At 44.8% G+C, this 18,927-nt stretch overlaps 1 protein-coding gene across 1 annotated transcript in view; it reads right to left on the bottom strand.

Moving 5' to 3' along the window:
- Positions 1 to 9,862: 9,862 nt before the first annotated feature.
- Positions 9,863 to 18,927, bottom strand: part of ACP6 (acid phosphatase 6, lysophosphatidic) — a 93,974-nt gene continuing 84,909 nt past the window's right edge. The window contains exon 11 of the mRNA XM_082245784.1: positions 9,863 to 10,068. Within this exon, the coding sequence (XP_082101910.1) occupies positions 9,928 to 10,068 (141 nt within the window). The 3' untranslated portion in view covers positions 9,863 to 9,927. The remainder of the gene's footprint in view (positions 10,069 to 18,927) is intronic.

Here is an 18,927-nt window from a genome sequence, read left to right as displayed (position 1 = left end):
GCGGCCTGTGTAGGATAGCGGCGGCTTGCAAGTTAGCAGCAGCCTGCGGGATGTGTGCATTCGGCCTGTGCGGCCTGCGGAAGTGCCTCGGCCTGCGGGAGGTGTCCTCAGCCTGCGGGAGGATGTGCGGCCTGTGAAAGTGACCGGCTTTCTGGAGGGATGGCGATCTGTGGCTGCAGTAACTCAGGCATAGGCATCGGCCTGTGTACACACTAGACAGGTAGGATACCTCTATACCTCAATAGTAATGCCTTTTAGTAGTCTGCCACTGACTTCAGTCACCCTTACAGTCATATAGTGACTTTAGATAGTCAGCTCCTAAACCAAGCCTCCTGGTTTCTATTCACAAAAAAAATCACACTCAAATTGGGGGATCTGTGACCTGTTATAGGATAGAGGGGAGACCCAGAAACTGAGTGTCCGACCATCCCAGAGAGGGGCCCGCGTCCACCAACAAACCCGACAGGGGGAGAGGGGGAACATTCTACTCACCATACCGGAACCAGGCGGGCGCCAACTCCTGACAGAACCCCTCTCCACCGGGGTGGGGGGGTTGTCGACCAATATGGACGCCGTGACTCTGTTGGTCATTGGCGTCCAGGCGAGACGTTTAACTCGCAGGGTCAGTCCCCGTCCAGTGGGACTATGTCGCGGCCGACCCAGCGCGGAGCTATGGCCTGCACGCGCTCGTAGGCTGAACTGGGGTGACCACTGGATCTCAACATCCAGCCCGTCTCCCAGTTTCAGCGTACTTGCTTGAAGATATCACAGGAACACTGGAGAAAAAAAGCTGTCTAAAAAAAGTATTTCTAAAAAAATCCTGCCAGGACCGAAGATCCTAGCAAGGAATCTAGGTCCTTACTCCTAACTAGACAGAAAAAAAACTGATTTGCTGTAGCAGGAAGTGAGAGGATATACCCTCTGGGACTGCCCCTAGGGTGTGGCCAGAACATTTTCTTTCCCGTCTAGTCTTACTCCTGTAGAGGGCAGTATAACCCGAGTTGATATTAATCAAGGAAGACTACGTCTGTCAATGAGCGACAGAGAAAACCTTTTTTTGCTGCAACAAATGAGAATGATTTATTTATTTTTTAATGCTTAAGATTGTTTTTCTCTGAATCCACTGATAAAGTCAGCATCATGCCAAGGCAGAGAGGCCGGTATAAACACTCTGATCCTGTCTCAGTTAGAAATCTGGTCTCTTCATATGACTGGAGAGCAGGCACAGAAGGGTTATTCCACTCCTGATTTTATTTTGGCTTTTGTGGGATATGGATTTTTACCTAAGGTGGCCCCTTCCTTAATCATCCAGTTTCACTTCTATGGTTGCAGCAAGATGATTCTCAGTCTTCCTCCTGTAATCTCTGTAAAAAAACAAACAAACTAAAAAAAAACAAGGATGGTAGCTAGGTGGATGTTCTGACCTAAGTCCCTGGGAGATGCAGAAGCTTGTGCGCAATTAAAAAGTAAAAAAATAAAATAAATGTTTGCAATTGCAACAGTGACATCTGCTGGTTGCAACATGTACATGCACAAAGTACAGAAATTTACATGGTAGTCCCTTCAGAAGTGTTATTTCTGGTACTGGTGGTATAATGTATATGACATTTTGGTGTTGGGGGTTCAGTGCAGGACATTTGAGGGTGATATCAGGTAGAAATTGGCATCTTTTTTTATATAGCACAGACACTGAGGGCATGACATGAAATACTATAGTGGCTTAAAGCGGAGTTCCACCCTAAAACGAAAGTTCCGTCCATCTTCTTGCTCCGGGTCACCTGAAAAACAAATGGATAATCGCAATTTTTTTTTCTACCGCTTGTGTTTAGAAGATGATATACTTACCTTACTTCCTCTTCCTCCCCTCGGCGGCCATGGCGAGTCGTCACTTCCTGGCTTGCAATGATTCCTGGGAGCTGAACGTCATCGCTCCCAGGAATCAATGCGCCTGCACCGGCCCCGACGTCAGTTCCGGTGCAGGCGCGTCATACCTTGCTAAACAGCTTCTGGGCATGCCCAGAAGCTGTACAGGGATGACGCTGCAGACCCAGAAGTGACGGCGGGGCCGGTGCAGTGCATCGTGGGCCCGAAGAGGACGCAGAAGAGGATCGCGCTTCAAGCTGCCCACACCTGAGATGGCAGCGCTGGACAATACATTTTCAAGTATTTCTTCTTGCAGGTAAGTGCAACCCGGGACAGATCAGAGGCTATCCATTGTGGAATGCACTAGCCCTGACTGTCCCGGGGGTATTTTTATGTATTTTTTTTGGTTTTAGGTGGAACTCCGCTTTAACAACCACTTTACACCCACAAATGCTTTTTTACCACTACTATTACTTTATATTGGCTTTTGAAATTTATAAATGCATCAATTTAGGAATTGGATGAAAGGTTTAGCACCGGGAAACACTTTTTGAAAGATAAATAGTGAATTTTATATACAACTATATAGATAAGACCAAAATAAGGGACAAATGAGAAGGAAAATGGGACAGAGGGACTTTGTTGCAAATCAGGTATAGTCCCTCGAAATCAGGGACAGTTGGGAGCTATGGTGGAACCCTCCTAGGTAGGCTTCAAGGTGGTAGGTAAATAATCATCATCAATCAGCGGGCCATTAAGAAGTTCCCTAATAGGAAAGGATCAGCTGCAGGGAGAACAAAGACTATACTTGTTAACCGGTTGCCGACCGCCGCACGACCATATACGTCGGCAGTCAGCCCCGGCCAGGCAAAGTGACGTATATATACGTCACTAGCCTGTCACTTCCTTGTGAGCCAATAGCGGGCCCCGGCTCGTTCCCTGGGAAGCCAGTGCGTGTGACTGGCGGACCCGATGTCCGCCGGTCACTCGCGATCGTCCTCCATGAAGGGAGAAAGGCAGGCGGCTAATGTAAACAAGCCGCCTGTCATTCTCCCCTGTGTAGGAATGGTGATCATACGGTTCTACTATGTAGGACCGTTGATCACTGTTCCTACACTAGTAGCCATGTCCAATCACAGTAAAAAGCACGCCCCTAGGGACACACTTAACCCCTCCTTCCCCAATAAAGTTAACCCCTTCCCTGCCAGTGTCATTTTGCAGTAACAATGCATATGTATAGCACTGATTACTGTAGTAATGTCACTGGTACCCCCAAAAGTGTCAAAAATGTCAGTCAAGGGTCAGATCTGTCCGCCGCAATGTCGCAGTCCCGCAAAAAAAAAAAAAAAAAAACGCAGATCGCCGCCATTACTCGTTAAAAAAACCAAACAATAAAAATGACAAAAATCTTTCCCGTAGTTAGTAAACGCAATAACTTTTGCACAAACCAATCAAAATACGCTTATTGTGATTTTTTTTTACCAAACATGTAGCAGAAAACAAATTGGCCTAAAATGTTAAAAAATTTTGATTTTTACATTTTTTTGGGGAATTTCATATAAAAAAAAATTTGAAAAATATTTTTTTTCAAAATTGTCGCTCTTTTTTTGTTTATAGCGCAACAAGTAAAAATCGCACAGGTGATCAAATACCACCAAAAGAAAGCTCTGTTTGTGGGGAAAAAAAGGACGTCAAATTTCATTTGGGTACAGCGTCGCACGACCATGCAATTGTCCGTTAAAATCACGCAGTGCCAAATTGCAAAATAGGGCCAAGTCAGGAAGGGGGTAAAATCTTCCGGGGCTTAAGTGGTTAATAGTCCTTTTCCCCCGGCCTGCCTTTTCCTTGGGCACGTCGTCCTCTTGAAAGCTGAACTTCAGGAATTATCTGTATTGCATACTTCCATCGGTCCAGCTTGGCACATTGTAAGTATACATATCCTATACCTGATGAGCTGCTGGGGAAACCAACCATCACAATAGTGGTTGGCACTGCTACAGTAACAGTTACAATTCCACACACATATAGGAAGACAGAAGAATTTTATTCACTTTCATCAAAAAAAAAAAAAAAGGGGCAACCATAAAATCTTAAACAGCTTGACGTAAGGTAGACATTGGTTTAAATAAAGCTGTTCCCGGCTTTCCCTGTGTTCCTATAGACAAAAAAAATATACAGTAGCAATAACAAAGCTCACTGGCTCTGCCAATAGGCAGGCTTACCTGAGGTTCCAGTGCAGGACTGTCCAATACCAAGCCTAACACTTATGGATGAACCTTGGCTGCCGTAATGCTCCCGGCAACCAGAGCTCAGCCACAGCTGAAGTACTGGAGGCTGCACAAGTCTTATACTTCAAAGAGTACCTGTCACCATCACATCCTTTCTGGGGCCAGAATAATCAGGAAAAAACTCCAGAAAGACCATTATGTTTTACTATGGCCATATATCATGCTAGATGTTAAAGTTCCGAGAGGTTCTAAGGCAGTGGTTGTCAACTTGTGAGGTATAGGAAGCCTCAAAAGTATTCCCTAATGGACTGTACATATTATTAAGTATATGTAATGCTAAAATAGACTGTAAGAGTCTAAAGACTTACTAGAGGGACCAGTCAGAAACTGCAGACATGCCAGAGATGTGGTTGAAGACATGGTGCAGGAGACAGTCAAAGACTGGGGACATCAGACTGTTTGAGACCACTGTCATTACAAATCATTTCCAAAATCAACTAACCCACTGCTGACTGCTGGGGTCCAAGGGCCACATTGAAGGCAACCAAATGGCTACATGGGGCCCTTGGACCACAAGTTGGGCACTAGGCCTTCATCTCCAAAAACGCTAAGTATGTGAGTTGATGCCAGTCATTACAGGACTCAGTGGTGATGTGGAGACCAGAGTATGATTACCATTCGTCTCCCCTCCATTTTGAGGGGTCTGTTGCCAGGAAACAAGTGCCCCTGGAGTTACTCCCAGCTGCCTGGGAGTGCAGGGTGCCGCAGGTCCCCAAGCTGTGACCAACAGCAGCTGTACATAGCTATTGTATCTGAAAAACAGTAAGTAGACTTTAGGGGGTTTGTGGTGTGTAGTTTGGGGGAGGGGGGAGATTTGCACTAGGGGTGATTTAGGGGAAGAGATCTCTCTATTTGGAGGGAGTCATTTTTGGTTCTACTATTTACACAGGCCTGTGCATTACATGTTGCTGGCAACTATACTTTGCACAATGCACTTCTGATCCCTACACTATGGGGTTTATTTACTAAAGGCAAATAGTCTGTGCACTGCAATTGCTATAGATATGAGGGAAACGTGCAAGGACAAAAAAAAAAACAGTATTTTTGCTTGGATTGGATAACAGAAACCAGCAGAGCTTTCACTCAGATCTAGGGAAACTGCACAGTATATTTTGCCTTTAGTAAATCAACCCCTAAGTGTGTAATACACTCCTAATCCCTGCACTCTGTGTTACACTGTCCTGATTCCTGTATTACACACTCCTTATCCCTGCACTCTGTGTGTTACACTCTCCTGATCCCTGCACACTAATGACCGCTGCACTCTGTGCCTTACACTCTTGTGACCCCTGAACTCAATGCATTACCCACTCATGACCCCTGCACTCAATGCATTACACACTTATGACCCCCTGCACTCAATGCATTACGCACTTATGACCCCCTGCACTCCATGCGTTACACACCCTTGAACCTTGTATGCTGCGTGCTACACACCCCTGACCCCTGCACTCAGTGCTTTACATACTTCTAATTCCTGCACTCTACACCAGTGGTCCTCAACCCTGGCCTACAGGGCCCACTAACAGGCCAGATTTTAGGTATTACCTTGGGGAGATGCAGACTAGAGTACTGCAATCACTGAACAGCAAATTATATCACCTGGGATGTATTTCAGTTATCTTGAAAATCTGGCCTGTTAGTGGGCCCTGTAGGCCAGGGTTGAGGACCACTGCTCTACACCATGCACTCCTGACTCTTTTGTCCTGCGTTACATACTCCTGACTCCTGTGAACGTGAACCACATGATTTCTCCACTCATAGTGTCCAAGGCATTTCATCTTTATACATTTTCAGTGTCAGCCTCACATTGCAAAAGTCTGTGACCAATTGGTTCAGGGTGTTATAAATGGGGGCATGATTTTGTGGGAGTAGCTACAAGTGCAGGTATGATTTTGTGGGTGATAGTAAAAGTATGTGTCCCTAGATTGCATTTTGAAAATCTGGTAATTGTAGACCAGGGGACGGAACCACTGATAACTTTGGGTTTCCCAGAAGTGTCGGTTTTAATTTCAAATTTCAGCCAGGAATTTCTTGTGGACGGATCAGGGTTCTGGCAGTGTGGGCAGTGGAAAGGGTAATTATCCCACCGCTCTTTATACCGGTTTGCCTATTTTACATTTTGGTAAAAAATGATAGAAAGTAAGTACTTCCAGAGGTGTAGATTTCCTGACTCCCCCAACCGCCACTTCACTATAGGACACAATGGTTTTGGTGACAGGAACCACTGGTTTCCTATGAGTATTCAGGCAGACATTCCTCTCTATTACAGCGATGTAGCTGACCTATACAGGGGCATCTGACCTCACTGGACCCTTCTTGGTGAGGTCACAGGTTTCTACATAGTTGAGTTGGCTGCATTAAGACGAACCCACAAGATGGTGATCTCCATTATGCACAAGTGACAGGTACACTTTGGTGGTATGAATTACATAACAAAAATAGCAGAAATGTGTAGTAAATCAATAGGACAAGAGACAATATGACAACAGCTAAAAGAGCAAATTAATTTGGTACTCACAGCACTGGCAGTTGTGTCGCTGCTTACATCTACAAGCCCCATCCCATGAGAGCAGCTACTGACTCGCCTATCTCAACTCTGTCCGATGAGAGCAGCTACTGATACACCAAAGTCAACTCAACACCATGATAGCAGCTACTGACCCGCACATGTCAACTTCGCCCCACGAGAGCAGCTAATGACCCGCCCATGTCAACTCCGCCCCTTGAGAGCAGCTACTGACCCGCCAATGTCAACTCCGCCCCATGAGAGCAGCTACTGACCCGCCAATGTCAACTCCGCCCCATGAGAGCAGCTACTGACCCGCCCATGTCAACTCCGCCCCACGAGAGAAGCTGCTGACCCGCCCATGTCAACTCCGCTCCACGAGAGAAGCTGCTGACCTGCCCATGTCAACTCTGCCATCAAGAGAGCAGAAACCAATCAATCCAGGTCAACTCCACCCGCTGAGAGCAGCAACTGACCCGCCAATGTCAACTTAACCCCATTAGAGAAGCTACTGACCCACCCATGTCAACTCTGCCATCAAGAGAGCAGAAACCAATCCAGGTCAACTCCACCCGCTGAGAGCAGCTACCGACCCGCCAAATGTAAACTCTGCCTCATGAGAAAGTAAACTCAACCCCTTGACAGCAGCTACTGATTCGCCCATGTCAACTCCACCCCATGAGAGCAGCTACTGACTCTCCCATGTCAACACCACCCCATGAGAGCAGCTACTGACTCGCCCATGTCAACTCCGCCCTATGAGAGCAGCTACTGACCCGACAAAGTCAACTCTGCTCCACGAGAGAAGCTACTGACCTGCCCATGTCAACTTAACCCCATTAGAGAAGCTACTGACCCGCCCATGTCAACTCTGCCATCAAGAGAGCAGCAACCAACCAATCCAGGTCAACTCCACCCGCTGACAGCAGCTACCGATCCGCCAATGTAAACTCTGCCTCATGAGAAAGTAAACTCAACCCCTTGACAGCAGCTACTGATTAGCCCATGTCAACTCCACCCCATGAGAGCAGCTACTGACCCGCCCATGTAAACTTTGCCCCATGAGAAAGTAAACTCAACTTCTTGACAGCAGCTACTGATTCGCCCATGTCAACTCAACCCCATGACAGCAGCTACTGACATGTCAACCGTACCCCATGACAGCAGCAACTCTCCCGCCCATGTCAACTCCACCCCATGAGAGCAGCTACTGACCCGCCCATGTAAACTTTGCCCCATGAGAAAGTAAACTCAACTTCTTGACAGCAGCTACTGATTCGCCCATGTCAACTCAACCCCATGACAGCAGCTACTGACATGTCAACCGTACCCCATGACAGCAGCAACTCACCCGTCCATGTCAACTCTGCCCCATGACAGCAGCTATTCACCCGCCCATGTCAACTCCGCCCCATGACAGCAGCTACAGACCCGCCCATGTCAACTCCACCCAATGACAGCAGCTACTGACCTGCTCATGTCAACTAGGTCTGACTAGGTGTTCTGACAGGCTTCTGAAGGATCAGGATTCACTAAGGCAAAGAAACTGCAGTAAATAATCAGTCGTCTGACTGCAACTGAAATGTGATTGGCTGTTATAGGTCTCCGCCCTTTGTCCATCATCATCATCATAAATCTTAAAGTGAACCTAATGCTTAAAGAGTCTCTAAAGCCCAAACATTTTTTTCATTTTGTATGAAGTGAGGAATGATTAAACTCCAGGTTTTTGTTTTGCAATTTGTGTCCCATTGGGGAAACGTCCCTTCATTTCCTGTCCGGTATTCAGAACAGCAAGTGAGAGGAAATTTCTCCAAAGCGAGGGAAATCCTATCTTAGTTGTCACCAGTCAAAAAGCCAAATAGCCAAAGTGCGACCCACCACCAAGAGCTGTGAACTACTTTAGTATCATAGGTTGCAGTTCCTGCTCATTTCGTGTCCCTTCCTGCCAAAACGCCCACAGTGGCCACCTTTTCTTCCTACTCCTTGGCCCAGCCCAGAGTGTCCCCATTCGAAAATTTGCTCTCTATTCCTGTTTTTTGGCTTCAACTCAAGATTTTCCCTCACTCTAAGTTCTGGTGACAAATATAAAGGGTGGAGCATCCCAGCAGGGACACAGACAGCAATGATAACCTGACAGGGGTTCTAAGCTCTCATTGCTCTATCAGGAGCTAATAAATTAAACATAGCTTTATTATTATAATGATTTTTGTAGATATTATCTTTAGATATTTTTAAATTGTACTCCAACCAATTTTAAAGCCCTGATCTTGCTACCCTTTAACCTAATCTGAATACTTATCTGCTAGTAGATCTTGGGCTTCTGATAAGGTAATGGCTCCTTGGTGAAGGAGGGGTGACAAGACTTTAGGATTATATGTGTGTGTGACATATTATATGCATGTTATTTACCTATAAAAGCCTCCCTTGTGTAGATATCCGAAAAGCCCTGAGACTGCTGCTGGGTGCTGCCATCTTGGATGTGATGTCAGCCGCTCCAGCAGACTCAAGTGACACTCTATAATGTTCCCCTTCACTCCTCCCCTGCAGCTACATAATACGTTACATAGGGAAATAAGGGGTGGGGTGGAGGAGCTGGGTCAATATAGATACTCCCAGAAGGGAGAGGACTATGAGGGAGGGGGGGGGGGGGGATGTGCTAGTGTAGTCAATTTATCTAGCAAGTTCAAAGGCACATTGCAAGTGACTGCAATCACGAGATTTTTTTTTAATGGAAAGAAAAATGCTCCAAGTAAGAATTTCAAATACTTTTTTTTTTTGTGGAGGATGCGGGTATTGATCCGCATTTCAAATACTCGATTTTTCTGTGCTCTTACCGGCAAGGATTTCACCCCATTCCCCACCATCCCCTATACCAGTGGTCCTCAACTCCGGTCCTCAGGGCCCACTAACAGGCCAGATTTTAAGTATTACCTTGGGGAGATGCAGACTAGAGTACTGCAATCACTGAGCAGCAAATTATATCACCTGGGATGTATTTCAGTTATCTTGCAAACCTGGCCTGTTAGTGGGCCCTGAGGACCAGGGTTGAGGACCACTGCCCTATACTATAAGGCTGATGCTTTTCGTATGCACCAATCACCAAGGAGTACCAGTGCCAAATCACAGTGCCAACAACTCCAGACCTGGAAAGGGAGGGGGGGGGGGGGGTTAATAAAAAAAAAAAAGGTTGGAGGAAAAGCTTTAGGTCCGTTTTAGGTCAGTCCATTTGTTTCAGCTATACTTTGCTATATCCTGGAGATAGTCGCACTATTTCTTGGTCCTACTCCTTGTTTCCGTTAGGCAGCAGAGCTCCTTGTAGTCTTCTGGACTCAGAGCATAGGCAGAGAGCGCGTTCAGGAAATCTTCCAGCGGGCAGAGGCCGGCCCTACAACCTTTTACAACCTGTTCCTGAAAATGAAGAGAAAGATCATATTATTGGGTGGATTCAACCGCATCCATCTGTGTGGTTCTATAAAAAATACATTAACCAGTTGTGGACTCCGAGTGTAATACACACAGAAAAAAAAGAACGTTGCAAAGTACACAAGGCATGTGCAGTATGGTCTCTCCTTCTCCACCAACGCCAACCCCTTCGACACACACACACACACACACACACACACACTTGCCAGCTGTTACAGCTGCTGCATTTACACAGCAACTTCCGGCTGTCATTTGGACAGCCGGGAGTTGCTGTGTGAATGACGTAGCTGTAACAGTTGTTTCTAACAAAAAATAAAAAAAGTCTCACACAAAACTTATACTCGGTTTATGAACACCATTCAGACAGGAGATAGGGCCCTTTCACACGGGCGATCCGATCAGATCTGCCTGTCAGTTTTTTAGGCGGATCCGATTGGATCCTCCATGCAGCTCTATGGGGCAGCGGATGTCAGCGGAGACACCTCCGCTGACACCCGTATCCGATCCTGTCCGTGAAATCTGGACGGATGGAAACCCTATTTTTCCATCCGTTCAGTGATCAGATCGGATGAGAGCGGACCGCCCATAGAGGGCAGCGAGGGCTGAGACACCTCCCTCTCCGCTCTGCAAACCTCCCTCTCTGTCATCCGCCGGCTCAGCGGGGATCGCGGATCGATCCCCGCTGAGCAACACGGATCCGCCTACGGAGGCGGACCGTGTGAAAGAGGCCATAGAGAGATACAAAGTAACATTGTTACTTTTGCATATACTCGGTTTATTCATCTGCCGTTAAAAGGGATGAGCTTATAATTGCATATCAAAAACAAAAAGTTGCGCTGTAATGAGTGATAAAGAATAAATAAATAAATAAGTTGAATCAATATATATCAAATAAATATAAAGCAATAATCAATTGAGTGAATTATGAAAGTCCAAAGTCAGTGATAAATGTAGATTCTTTCCATAATAACACCAACATGTGAGATAAATACTGAAATTCCACCACCAACAATATGCGTCCACCACCGCATGAAAAACCTGCTTACCAGAAATAAAAGACCACTAAGGGTCAGCTCGCCAGGGACCTTAAACTGCATAGAGGGTTCTTTACTGTCAGAGCAGTAAGGATGTGGCATTCTCTTCCACAAACAGTGGTATCAGCAGGGAGTGTCGATACTTTCAAAAACTATTAAATGGTAGAGTTGCACGAGTCTGGATAAAATGAGAATCACAATTTATTTGCTTAGAATAAAGACCACGATTCTCGGCATAACATCTTTCATGGTATACAAAAAAAATTGAGCTAGCTTTGTTTAGTTTTTTTTTTTTTAATTCATTTAAGTGTATTTTTTACCCAAAAAGCTTGCCAGGGATAAACAGGTATGGTAACCAAATGAGGCTTGTCCACTGCAGTTCCTAAAATCCACTTGAAGTCAAATGTAGAGCTCTGAAAAGAACAATAAAAGCTCCATAGTGTAAAACCATATGATTATCTTTATTTAAAAAATGGTAAATTTTGCACTTACATCAACAAAACTTGAATCGGGCAAGAGATATAAAAATACAGCCGGCCGGCTAAACGCTGCACCCGTACTTCAGGGATCTCCGTATCTATCAGTGATGTCAGCACGTCACGACCCGGCACATTTTCGTCACAAATGACGTCGCCATTTGTGACGAAACGTTTTGGGTCCCGACGTGCTGACATCACCGATAGCTACGGAGATACCGGAAGTACGGGTGCAGCGTTGAGCTGGCCGGCTTTATTTTGAATCTCTTGCCCGATTGAAGTTTTATTGATGTGCAATATTCACCATTTTTTAAATAAAGATAATCCTATGGTTTTACACTTACATCAATAAAACTTAATTTGGGCAAAAGATATAAAATAAAGCCGGCTGCACCCGTACTTCAGGGATCTCCGTAGCTATTGGTAATGTCAGCACGTCGGTACCTAAAACGTTTCGTCACAAATGGCGACGTCATTTGTGACGAAAACGTCCCGGGTCGTAACGTGCTGACATCACTGATAGCTACGGAGATCCCTGAAGTACGGGTGCAGCATTGAGCCGGCCGGCTGTTTTTTTTATATCTCTTGCCCGATTTAAGTTTTATTGATGTAAGTGCAATATTTACCATTTTTTAAATAAAGATAATCATATGGTTTTACACTATGGAGCTTTTATTGTTCTTTTCGGAGATCTACATTTGACACCAAGTGGATTTTAGGAACTGCAGTGGACAAGCCTCATTTGATTACCATACCTGTTTATCCCTGGCGAGCTTTTTGGGGAAAAAATACACTTCAATTACTTAAAAAAAAAAAAAAAAAACTAAACAAAGTTAGCTCAATTTTTTTGTATACCATGAAAGAGGTTATGCCGAGAATCGTGGTCTTTATTCTAAGCAAATAAATTGTGATTCTCATTTTATCCAGACTCGTGCAGCTCTACCATTTAATAGTTTTTGAAAGTATCGACACTCCCTGCTGATACCACTGTTTGTGGAAGAGAATTCCACATCCTTACCGCTCTGACAGTAAAGAACCCTCTATGCAGTTTAAGGTTAAACCGCTTCTATTCCAATTACAATGAATGGACGCGTGTCTTTTTAAACTCCCTTTCACTGAAAAGTTTTAAATAAGTTTAATGCTTGTAGTCTTTCCCCATAATTGAGGGTCTTCTGTCCCTTTATTAGCTTTGTCGCCCTTCTCTGAACTCTTTCCAGTTCAAGCACATTCTGAGGACCGGTGCCCAGAACTGGATGGCATACTCAAGATACGGCTGAACCAGAGTCTTCTAGGTGAAACAGAGTAGAGACAGACTGGAACCCGTCAGGTTTTTATTGCTGCCTGTGCCCCCATTAGAGAGATTCACTCTCTCCAATTGTCCCGTTTACCTGTTAAAGAAAAGCCTATATTTTGGGTTGTCCCCAGAACAGTAATAGAAGGAAACTAGTTCTGGTGACAACCAGGGATTCGCTTACTTTGGAAGAATTTCCTCTCACTTCTTATTTTGGCTATGGGACACAGATAACAAAAAAAAAAAAATACAGTATACACTGTCACCATATATTACAGATCTCCAGCTGCTTCCTCCTCCACTATCTGCCAAGGTATACACAGTTACTCTAAATAGCTGATCCAGTACTGCTTCCTCCTCCACTATCTGCCAAGGTATACACAGTTACTCTGAATAGCTGATCCAGTACTGCTTCCTCCTCCCTAGTCTTCATCAACTTATATAATGTGTTCAGAAATTTTCACAAAAGAAAACATACTAAAAGGGAGCAAAAGAAAGAGGGACATGCAAGAAACATGCTGATGTTTTACGAAAGATTGTACCTTTAAGAAGAAAAGGGCAGCCTTATCTCTGTTTGTGCGTTGCTATATACTGTACATTGTCACCCTACTGATCCAGCACAGCTTCCTCCTCCACTATCTGAGCGGTTATATGTCACCCTTTATTACTGATCCAGCACTGCTTCCTCCTCCACGATCTGACCAGGTATAAACTGTCACCCTATATTACTGATCCAGCACTGCTTCCCCTACACTATCTGAAAAGTTATACACTGTCACAATATATTAATGATCCAGCACTGCTTCCTCCTCCATGATCTGACCAGGTATTCACTGTCACCCTATATTACTGATCCAGCACTGCTTCCTCCTCCACTTTCGGACAAGGTATTCACTGTCACCTTATATTACTGATCCAGCACTGCTTCCTCCTCCACTATCTGACAGGTTATATGTCACCCTTTATTACTGGATCCAGCACTGCTTCCTCCTCCACTTTCTGACAAGGTATTCACTGTCACCCTATATTACTGATCCAGCACTGCTTCCTCCTCCACTATCTGACAAGGTATACACTGTCATCCTATATTACTGATCCAGCACCGCTTCCTCCTCCACGATCTGACCAGGTATACACTGTCACCCTATATTAGTGATCCAGCACTGCTTCCTCCTCCACTATCTGAAAAGGCATAAACTGTCACCCTATATTACTGATCCAGCATTGCTTCCTCCTCCACTATCTGACCAGGTATAAACTGTCACCCTATATTACTGATCCAGCACTGCTTCCTCCTCCACTTTCTGACCAGGTATTCACTGTCATCCTATATTACTGATCCAGCACTGCTTCCTCCTCCACTTTCTGACCAGGTATTCACTGTCACCCTATATTACTGATCCAGCACTGCTTCCTCCTCCACTATCTGACAAGGTATACACTGTCACCCTATATTACTGATCCAGCACTGCTTCCTCCTCCACTATCTGAAAAGGTATACACTGTCACAATATATTAATTATCCAGCACTGCTTCCTCCTCCATGATCTGACCAGGTATACACTGTCGTCCTATATTACTGATCCAGCACTGCTTCCTCCTCCATGATCTGACCAGGTATACACTGTCATTCTGTATTACTGATCCAGCACTGCTTCCTCCTCCACTATCTGACAAGGTATACACTGTCACCCTATATTACTGATCCAGCACTGCTTCCTCCTCCACTATCTGACAAGGTATTCACTGTCTTGTACCCCTTGATGTTCTCTGATGTTCGTTATATAATCCTGGAACTACTTGAATTAATGACATGGACAGTGTCACTTTGGGTAGGTCCTCTGTCTGGGGGCTGGTACTGTTGTCCTTTTTGTACATACTGGAACCGTATACTCAGGTATGGCCACTCACATATGCTATGCTATCACAGTGAAGAGTAACAGTTGGGGGATGGGGATGTTTTTGATGTTATGTTTTTCTTTTTGATTTTCGAATATCTTTGTATCTCACTTTAAATTTTTAGCACCTTGTTGGTGAACTTTTTGTACCTTTATGACAAAAAGCCCAATAAAAAGAAAAAAAAAAAAAGGAATACACTGTCACTCTATTTTATTGATCTAGCATTGCTTTCTCTTCCACTATCTGGCACAGTATGCACTATTACTCTATATTGCTGATCCAGCACTGCTGCCTGTCGCTATCTTTCAACACCTTATATGTGTTCAGAAATAGCATTAAAAAAAAAAACAAACACACTGGAGGGGAGGAAAAGGAGGGTCAGGCAAGAAACATGCAGACATTGCATGTGATTCGTGCCGCATTCTTTTGCGCATTACATGCAATGTCTGTGCAATGCAAATTCAGCTATACAGTTTTATGGCTGAAATCACATTGCATTCGCATCAAAATGGTGCAGGACCCTTTTTTGGTCTGCACTGCAATCGGATGGCATGGGTGTTCAGACCCATTCGATCCAATTCCACAATTCGCACTGCGTTCTGCAAAGCAATTTGGGGGTTTGTTAACTTTATATTGACTCCTGCAGCAGTTCGCAGAGCTGGATGCCTGGCAATGTGGAGCATGATTGGCATTTGCCATTGTACACCAGAATTGGCAGGTCCGCCACTGGCACTCTGTGCATTTTACAGATGAGAGCAGGTTTACCCTGAGCACATGTGACAGAAGTGGACAATGTAATGCTGCCTGTAACATCGCTCAGCATGACCAGTTTGGTGGTGGGTCAGTTTATTTTTGTTCACATCACTGTATATGTTTATTGGTAGAGTATAGGACCACACTTCTCAGAGGTGCCCTGACATAGCAGTGTGCCTATGGCCATGTATCTGCAAGTGTATGTAACAAAAAAGTCAGTGTTTAACCAGAGTCGTTCAATTAAATTTGTGTGGCTAGCCTGAAAGTGTTCTGGGGAACCCCATTGCAATGTTTTAGGTAGTGGTTAGCACTTTTGCCTAGCAGCAAAAGGGTCGCTGGTTTGAATCCCAATCACGACACTACCTGCCTGGAGTTTGCATGTTCTCCCTGTGCCTGCGTGGGTACTCCGGTTTCCTCCCACACTCCAAAAGCATGCTAGTAGGTTAATTGGCTCCTCTCTAAATTGGCCCTAGTATGTGTATGTATTAGTGATCGACCAATATAGTTTTTTTTTAATGCCGATACTGATATTTTGGTCATCGGATATCGGTATTGGCCGATATTTTCGGACATTTATAGAAAAAAAAAATTTTCTTCACAGGTACTGTTGTGGAGGGATCTGGGGGCTCTGAACTTAAAAGCATCCAAAACGCCAAGTTTTGAATGCTGTCATGTTTTTGAATTTGGCCCGGAATGAGTACCCGAAAGTGATGTCATGACATGGAGACCCGAATCTAATGCGGCTTTGATCAGGTCTTCTGTTCGGCGGCCGTGCAGGCTGGTTGCCCGGGTCTCCTGGTGGATCGGGAGACCCGGGCGAGCCGTGGAAGGCAGCAAGAGGGAGGGGGGGGGGGGGTAGACGTCCCCGTTCCTTGTAATGACAGCCGAGCGGCTTCTGAGCCACATCGGCTGATATTAAAAGACAGCCGACCGCCGGCTATGGACGCCGGTACCGGGGTGATACCTCTAGCTGCAGGCATCCCCCTAGGACATGCACTTTCCCTAAATATCGTCAATATCGGTAACCTCAGGGGGCCAATTCCGATATATCGGGGAAAGTGCATATCAGCCCCCGATATATCGGTGTTGCCGATAATTGGTCGATCCCTAGTATGTATGAATGTGAGTTAGGGACCTTAGATTGTAAGCTCCTCAAGGGTAGGGACTGATGCGATTGTACAATGTATATGTAAAGCGCTGCGTACGTAAATTGACGACGCTATATAAGTACCTAAAATAAATAAATAATAAATAAAGGGATGTCCTGGGATTCCCTCTTTGATCTAGCACCTTATGCAAGGATATGTACAGTCTATATGCAGAGGATGTAAAGAAAGAACATACTAAAACAACAGGAGCATTTAGGATGGCAGCAGAACTCCAATAGAACAAAAAGAAAAATGGAGTAAAAGATGAAAGTGTACTCGCAAACTTGCTTAATTTGCTGCAAATGATCTGGATGTCTGGCCATAATGCAGTGCACTCAGTACAGGCCTGGCGGTCACTGGGAAGCTGCACTGACTTTATTTATAGGCGGAACAGTACAATGAGTCCTAATAAGCCACAGGGAAGGGCAGACCATTTAATTCAATGTAAAAATCAATAACAAGAGACGCAAAGAAGCTGTGTTCTGTGTTTAATCCATACCCGAATCTCCCAAGACTGACTGCAGGATTTCATACAATCCTGCAAGCGCAAGGCAGAAAACTGATTCCGACACTCATTATGGGATCCCAAAGTCATTTCATGCACACGGTACATATGAGAAGGTGTGCTCGCTAAGTGCTGACAGATTAATCAGCCGGCAGCTGCAGCGATAATCGCAGGAGGTTAATGGTCAGTTAAAACTTTGTGATTGCTCTGGAACCGTTAATTTATCCAGGCTGTTCGAGGTGCACAGATGTTCCTTAAAGCTGAACTCCAGCTTTCTCTTCAGTCTTGCACAGATGTACAGGCTTAGCGCATACAGAAATTGCTTACTCTGATTTCCCTGCACACTGCGAGCTTCTCATAGTGTGCATTAGGAGCTGTAGCAAGTCAGAGGGAGCCCGCCTCATTTTCTGCCTGGAGGACATTCAGCATTACCTAGTCCAGTGACAGCGAACCTTGGCACCCCAGATGTTTTAGAACTACATTTCCCATGATTAAGGTGAATGGGGAGGTAATTTGGCGCTGCACAATAAATAAAGGGAAATAAATAGGGTGTAGTATGTCATATAAATATAATGAACCAATATTTAAAACTAGTATTGGTGCAATGCACAAAATGCCCAAAAATAAATATTAATAAATAAATAAAATTGTGAATTAATATAGTGAATAGGTGCAAATGTGGTGGCAGTGACCTTATAAATAAAGTATATCCTATAAATAGAATAAACCAATATTCCGAAAGCCAATATATGGTACAATGCACAAATAACCAATAATAAATATTATTAATAAATAATTATGCAGTAATGAATAAGTGCAAATTAGTGACAGTGACCTTATAGGTATAGGTAAGTAACTACTAGTATGGAAAATGTGACCAAAAAGGTGAATAATAAATAAACCAATTGGTAAACAAATGGAAAAACTGAATTTTTGTAAAATCTTACCTGTAAAATTCCTTTTTCTGAGTCCTCCGACAGTCGCCGCCTCCTCTAAGTCATCACTATTGGGTATGGACTTCCGCTCCGCAGGAGTAGCTAGGCATAAGACTTAGTCAAAAGAACAAAAGCATTTGCATAGACACACCCATGGGGGCTGTCCCACTGGTCAATACCCCCCTGCAGTGAACACTCCCAACTCAGTTTGGTAGAATAGCAGTAGGTAAACAAGAAAACAACCCCAAAAGGGGGGCGGGGGCGGCGACTGCTGGAGGACTCAGAGAAAGGAATTTTACAGGTAAGATTTTACAAAAATTCCGTTTTCTCTTACGTCCTCCGACAGTCGCCGCCTCCTCCAAGTCATCACTATTGGGATGTCCCAAAGCAGTGTAGACATGAGGGGTGGGAGACAACCTTAGAAAAGGCAACGCAGTACCCACATCAGAGAAAGGAACCTTACCCGCACAGTAAGAGAACCTTCTGGGCAACAGAAAACAAGGCTCAACAGGAGCAACAGCACAGGAAAGCAAATAACCCAGGGGATAACACCCCAACAGCCAGGGACTCACAAAAAACACAAGGGTCCTTTAAAAAACACAAGGGTCCTTTATGGCACTGCCGCACTGAGAACTTTGCGGCCAAAGGAGGCATCAGCTGATGCCAGAACATCCACCTTATAGAATTTGGAAAAGGTGTGCACCGACAACCAAGTCGCAGCCTTGCACACCTGGGCCACCGAGGCACGATGCCAATAGGCCCAGGAGGCACTCAAAGATCTGGTAGAGTGCGCCTTAACAGGG

The sequence above is a fragment of the Pelophylax lessonae genome (genome assembly GCF_965119305.1).
Source record: "Pelophylax lessonae genome assembly, chromosome: 2".
NCBI lineage: Eukaryota > Metazoa > Chordata > Amphibia > Anura > Ranidae > Pelophylax > Pelophylax lessonae.
This window is presented reverse-complemented; position numbering and strand designations above follow the sequence as displayed.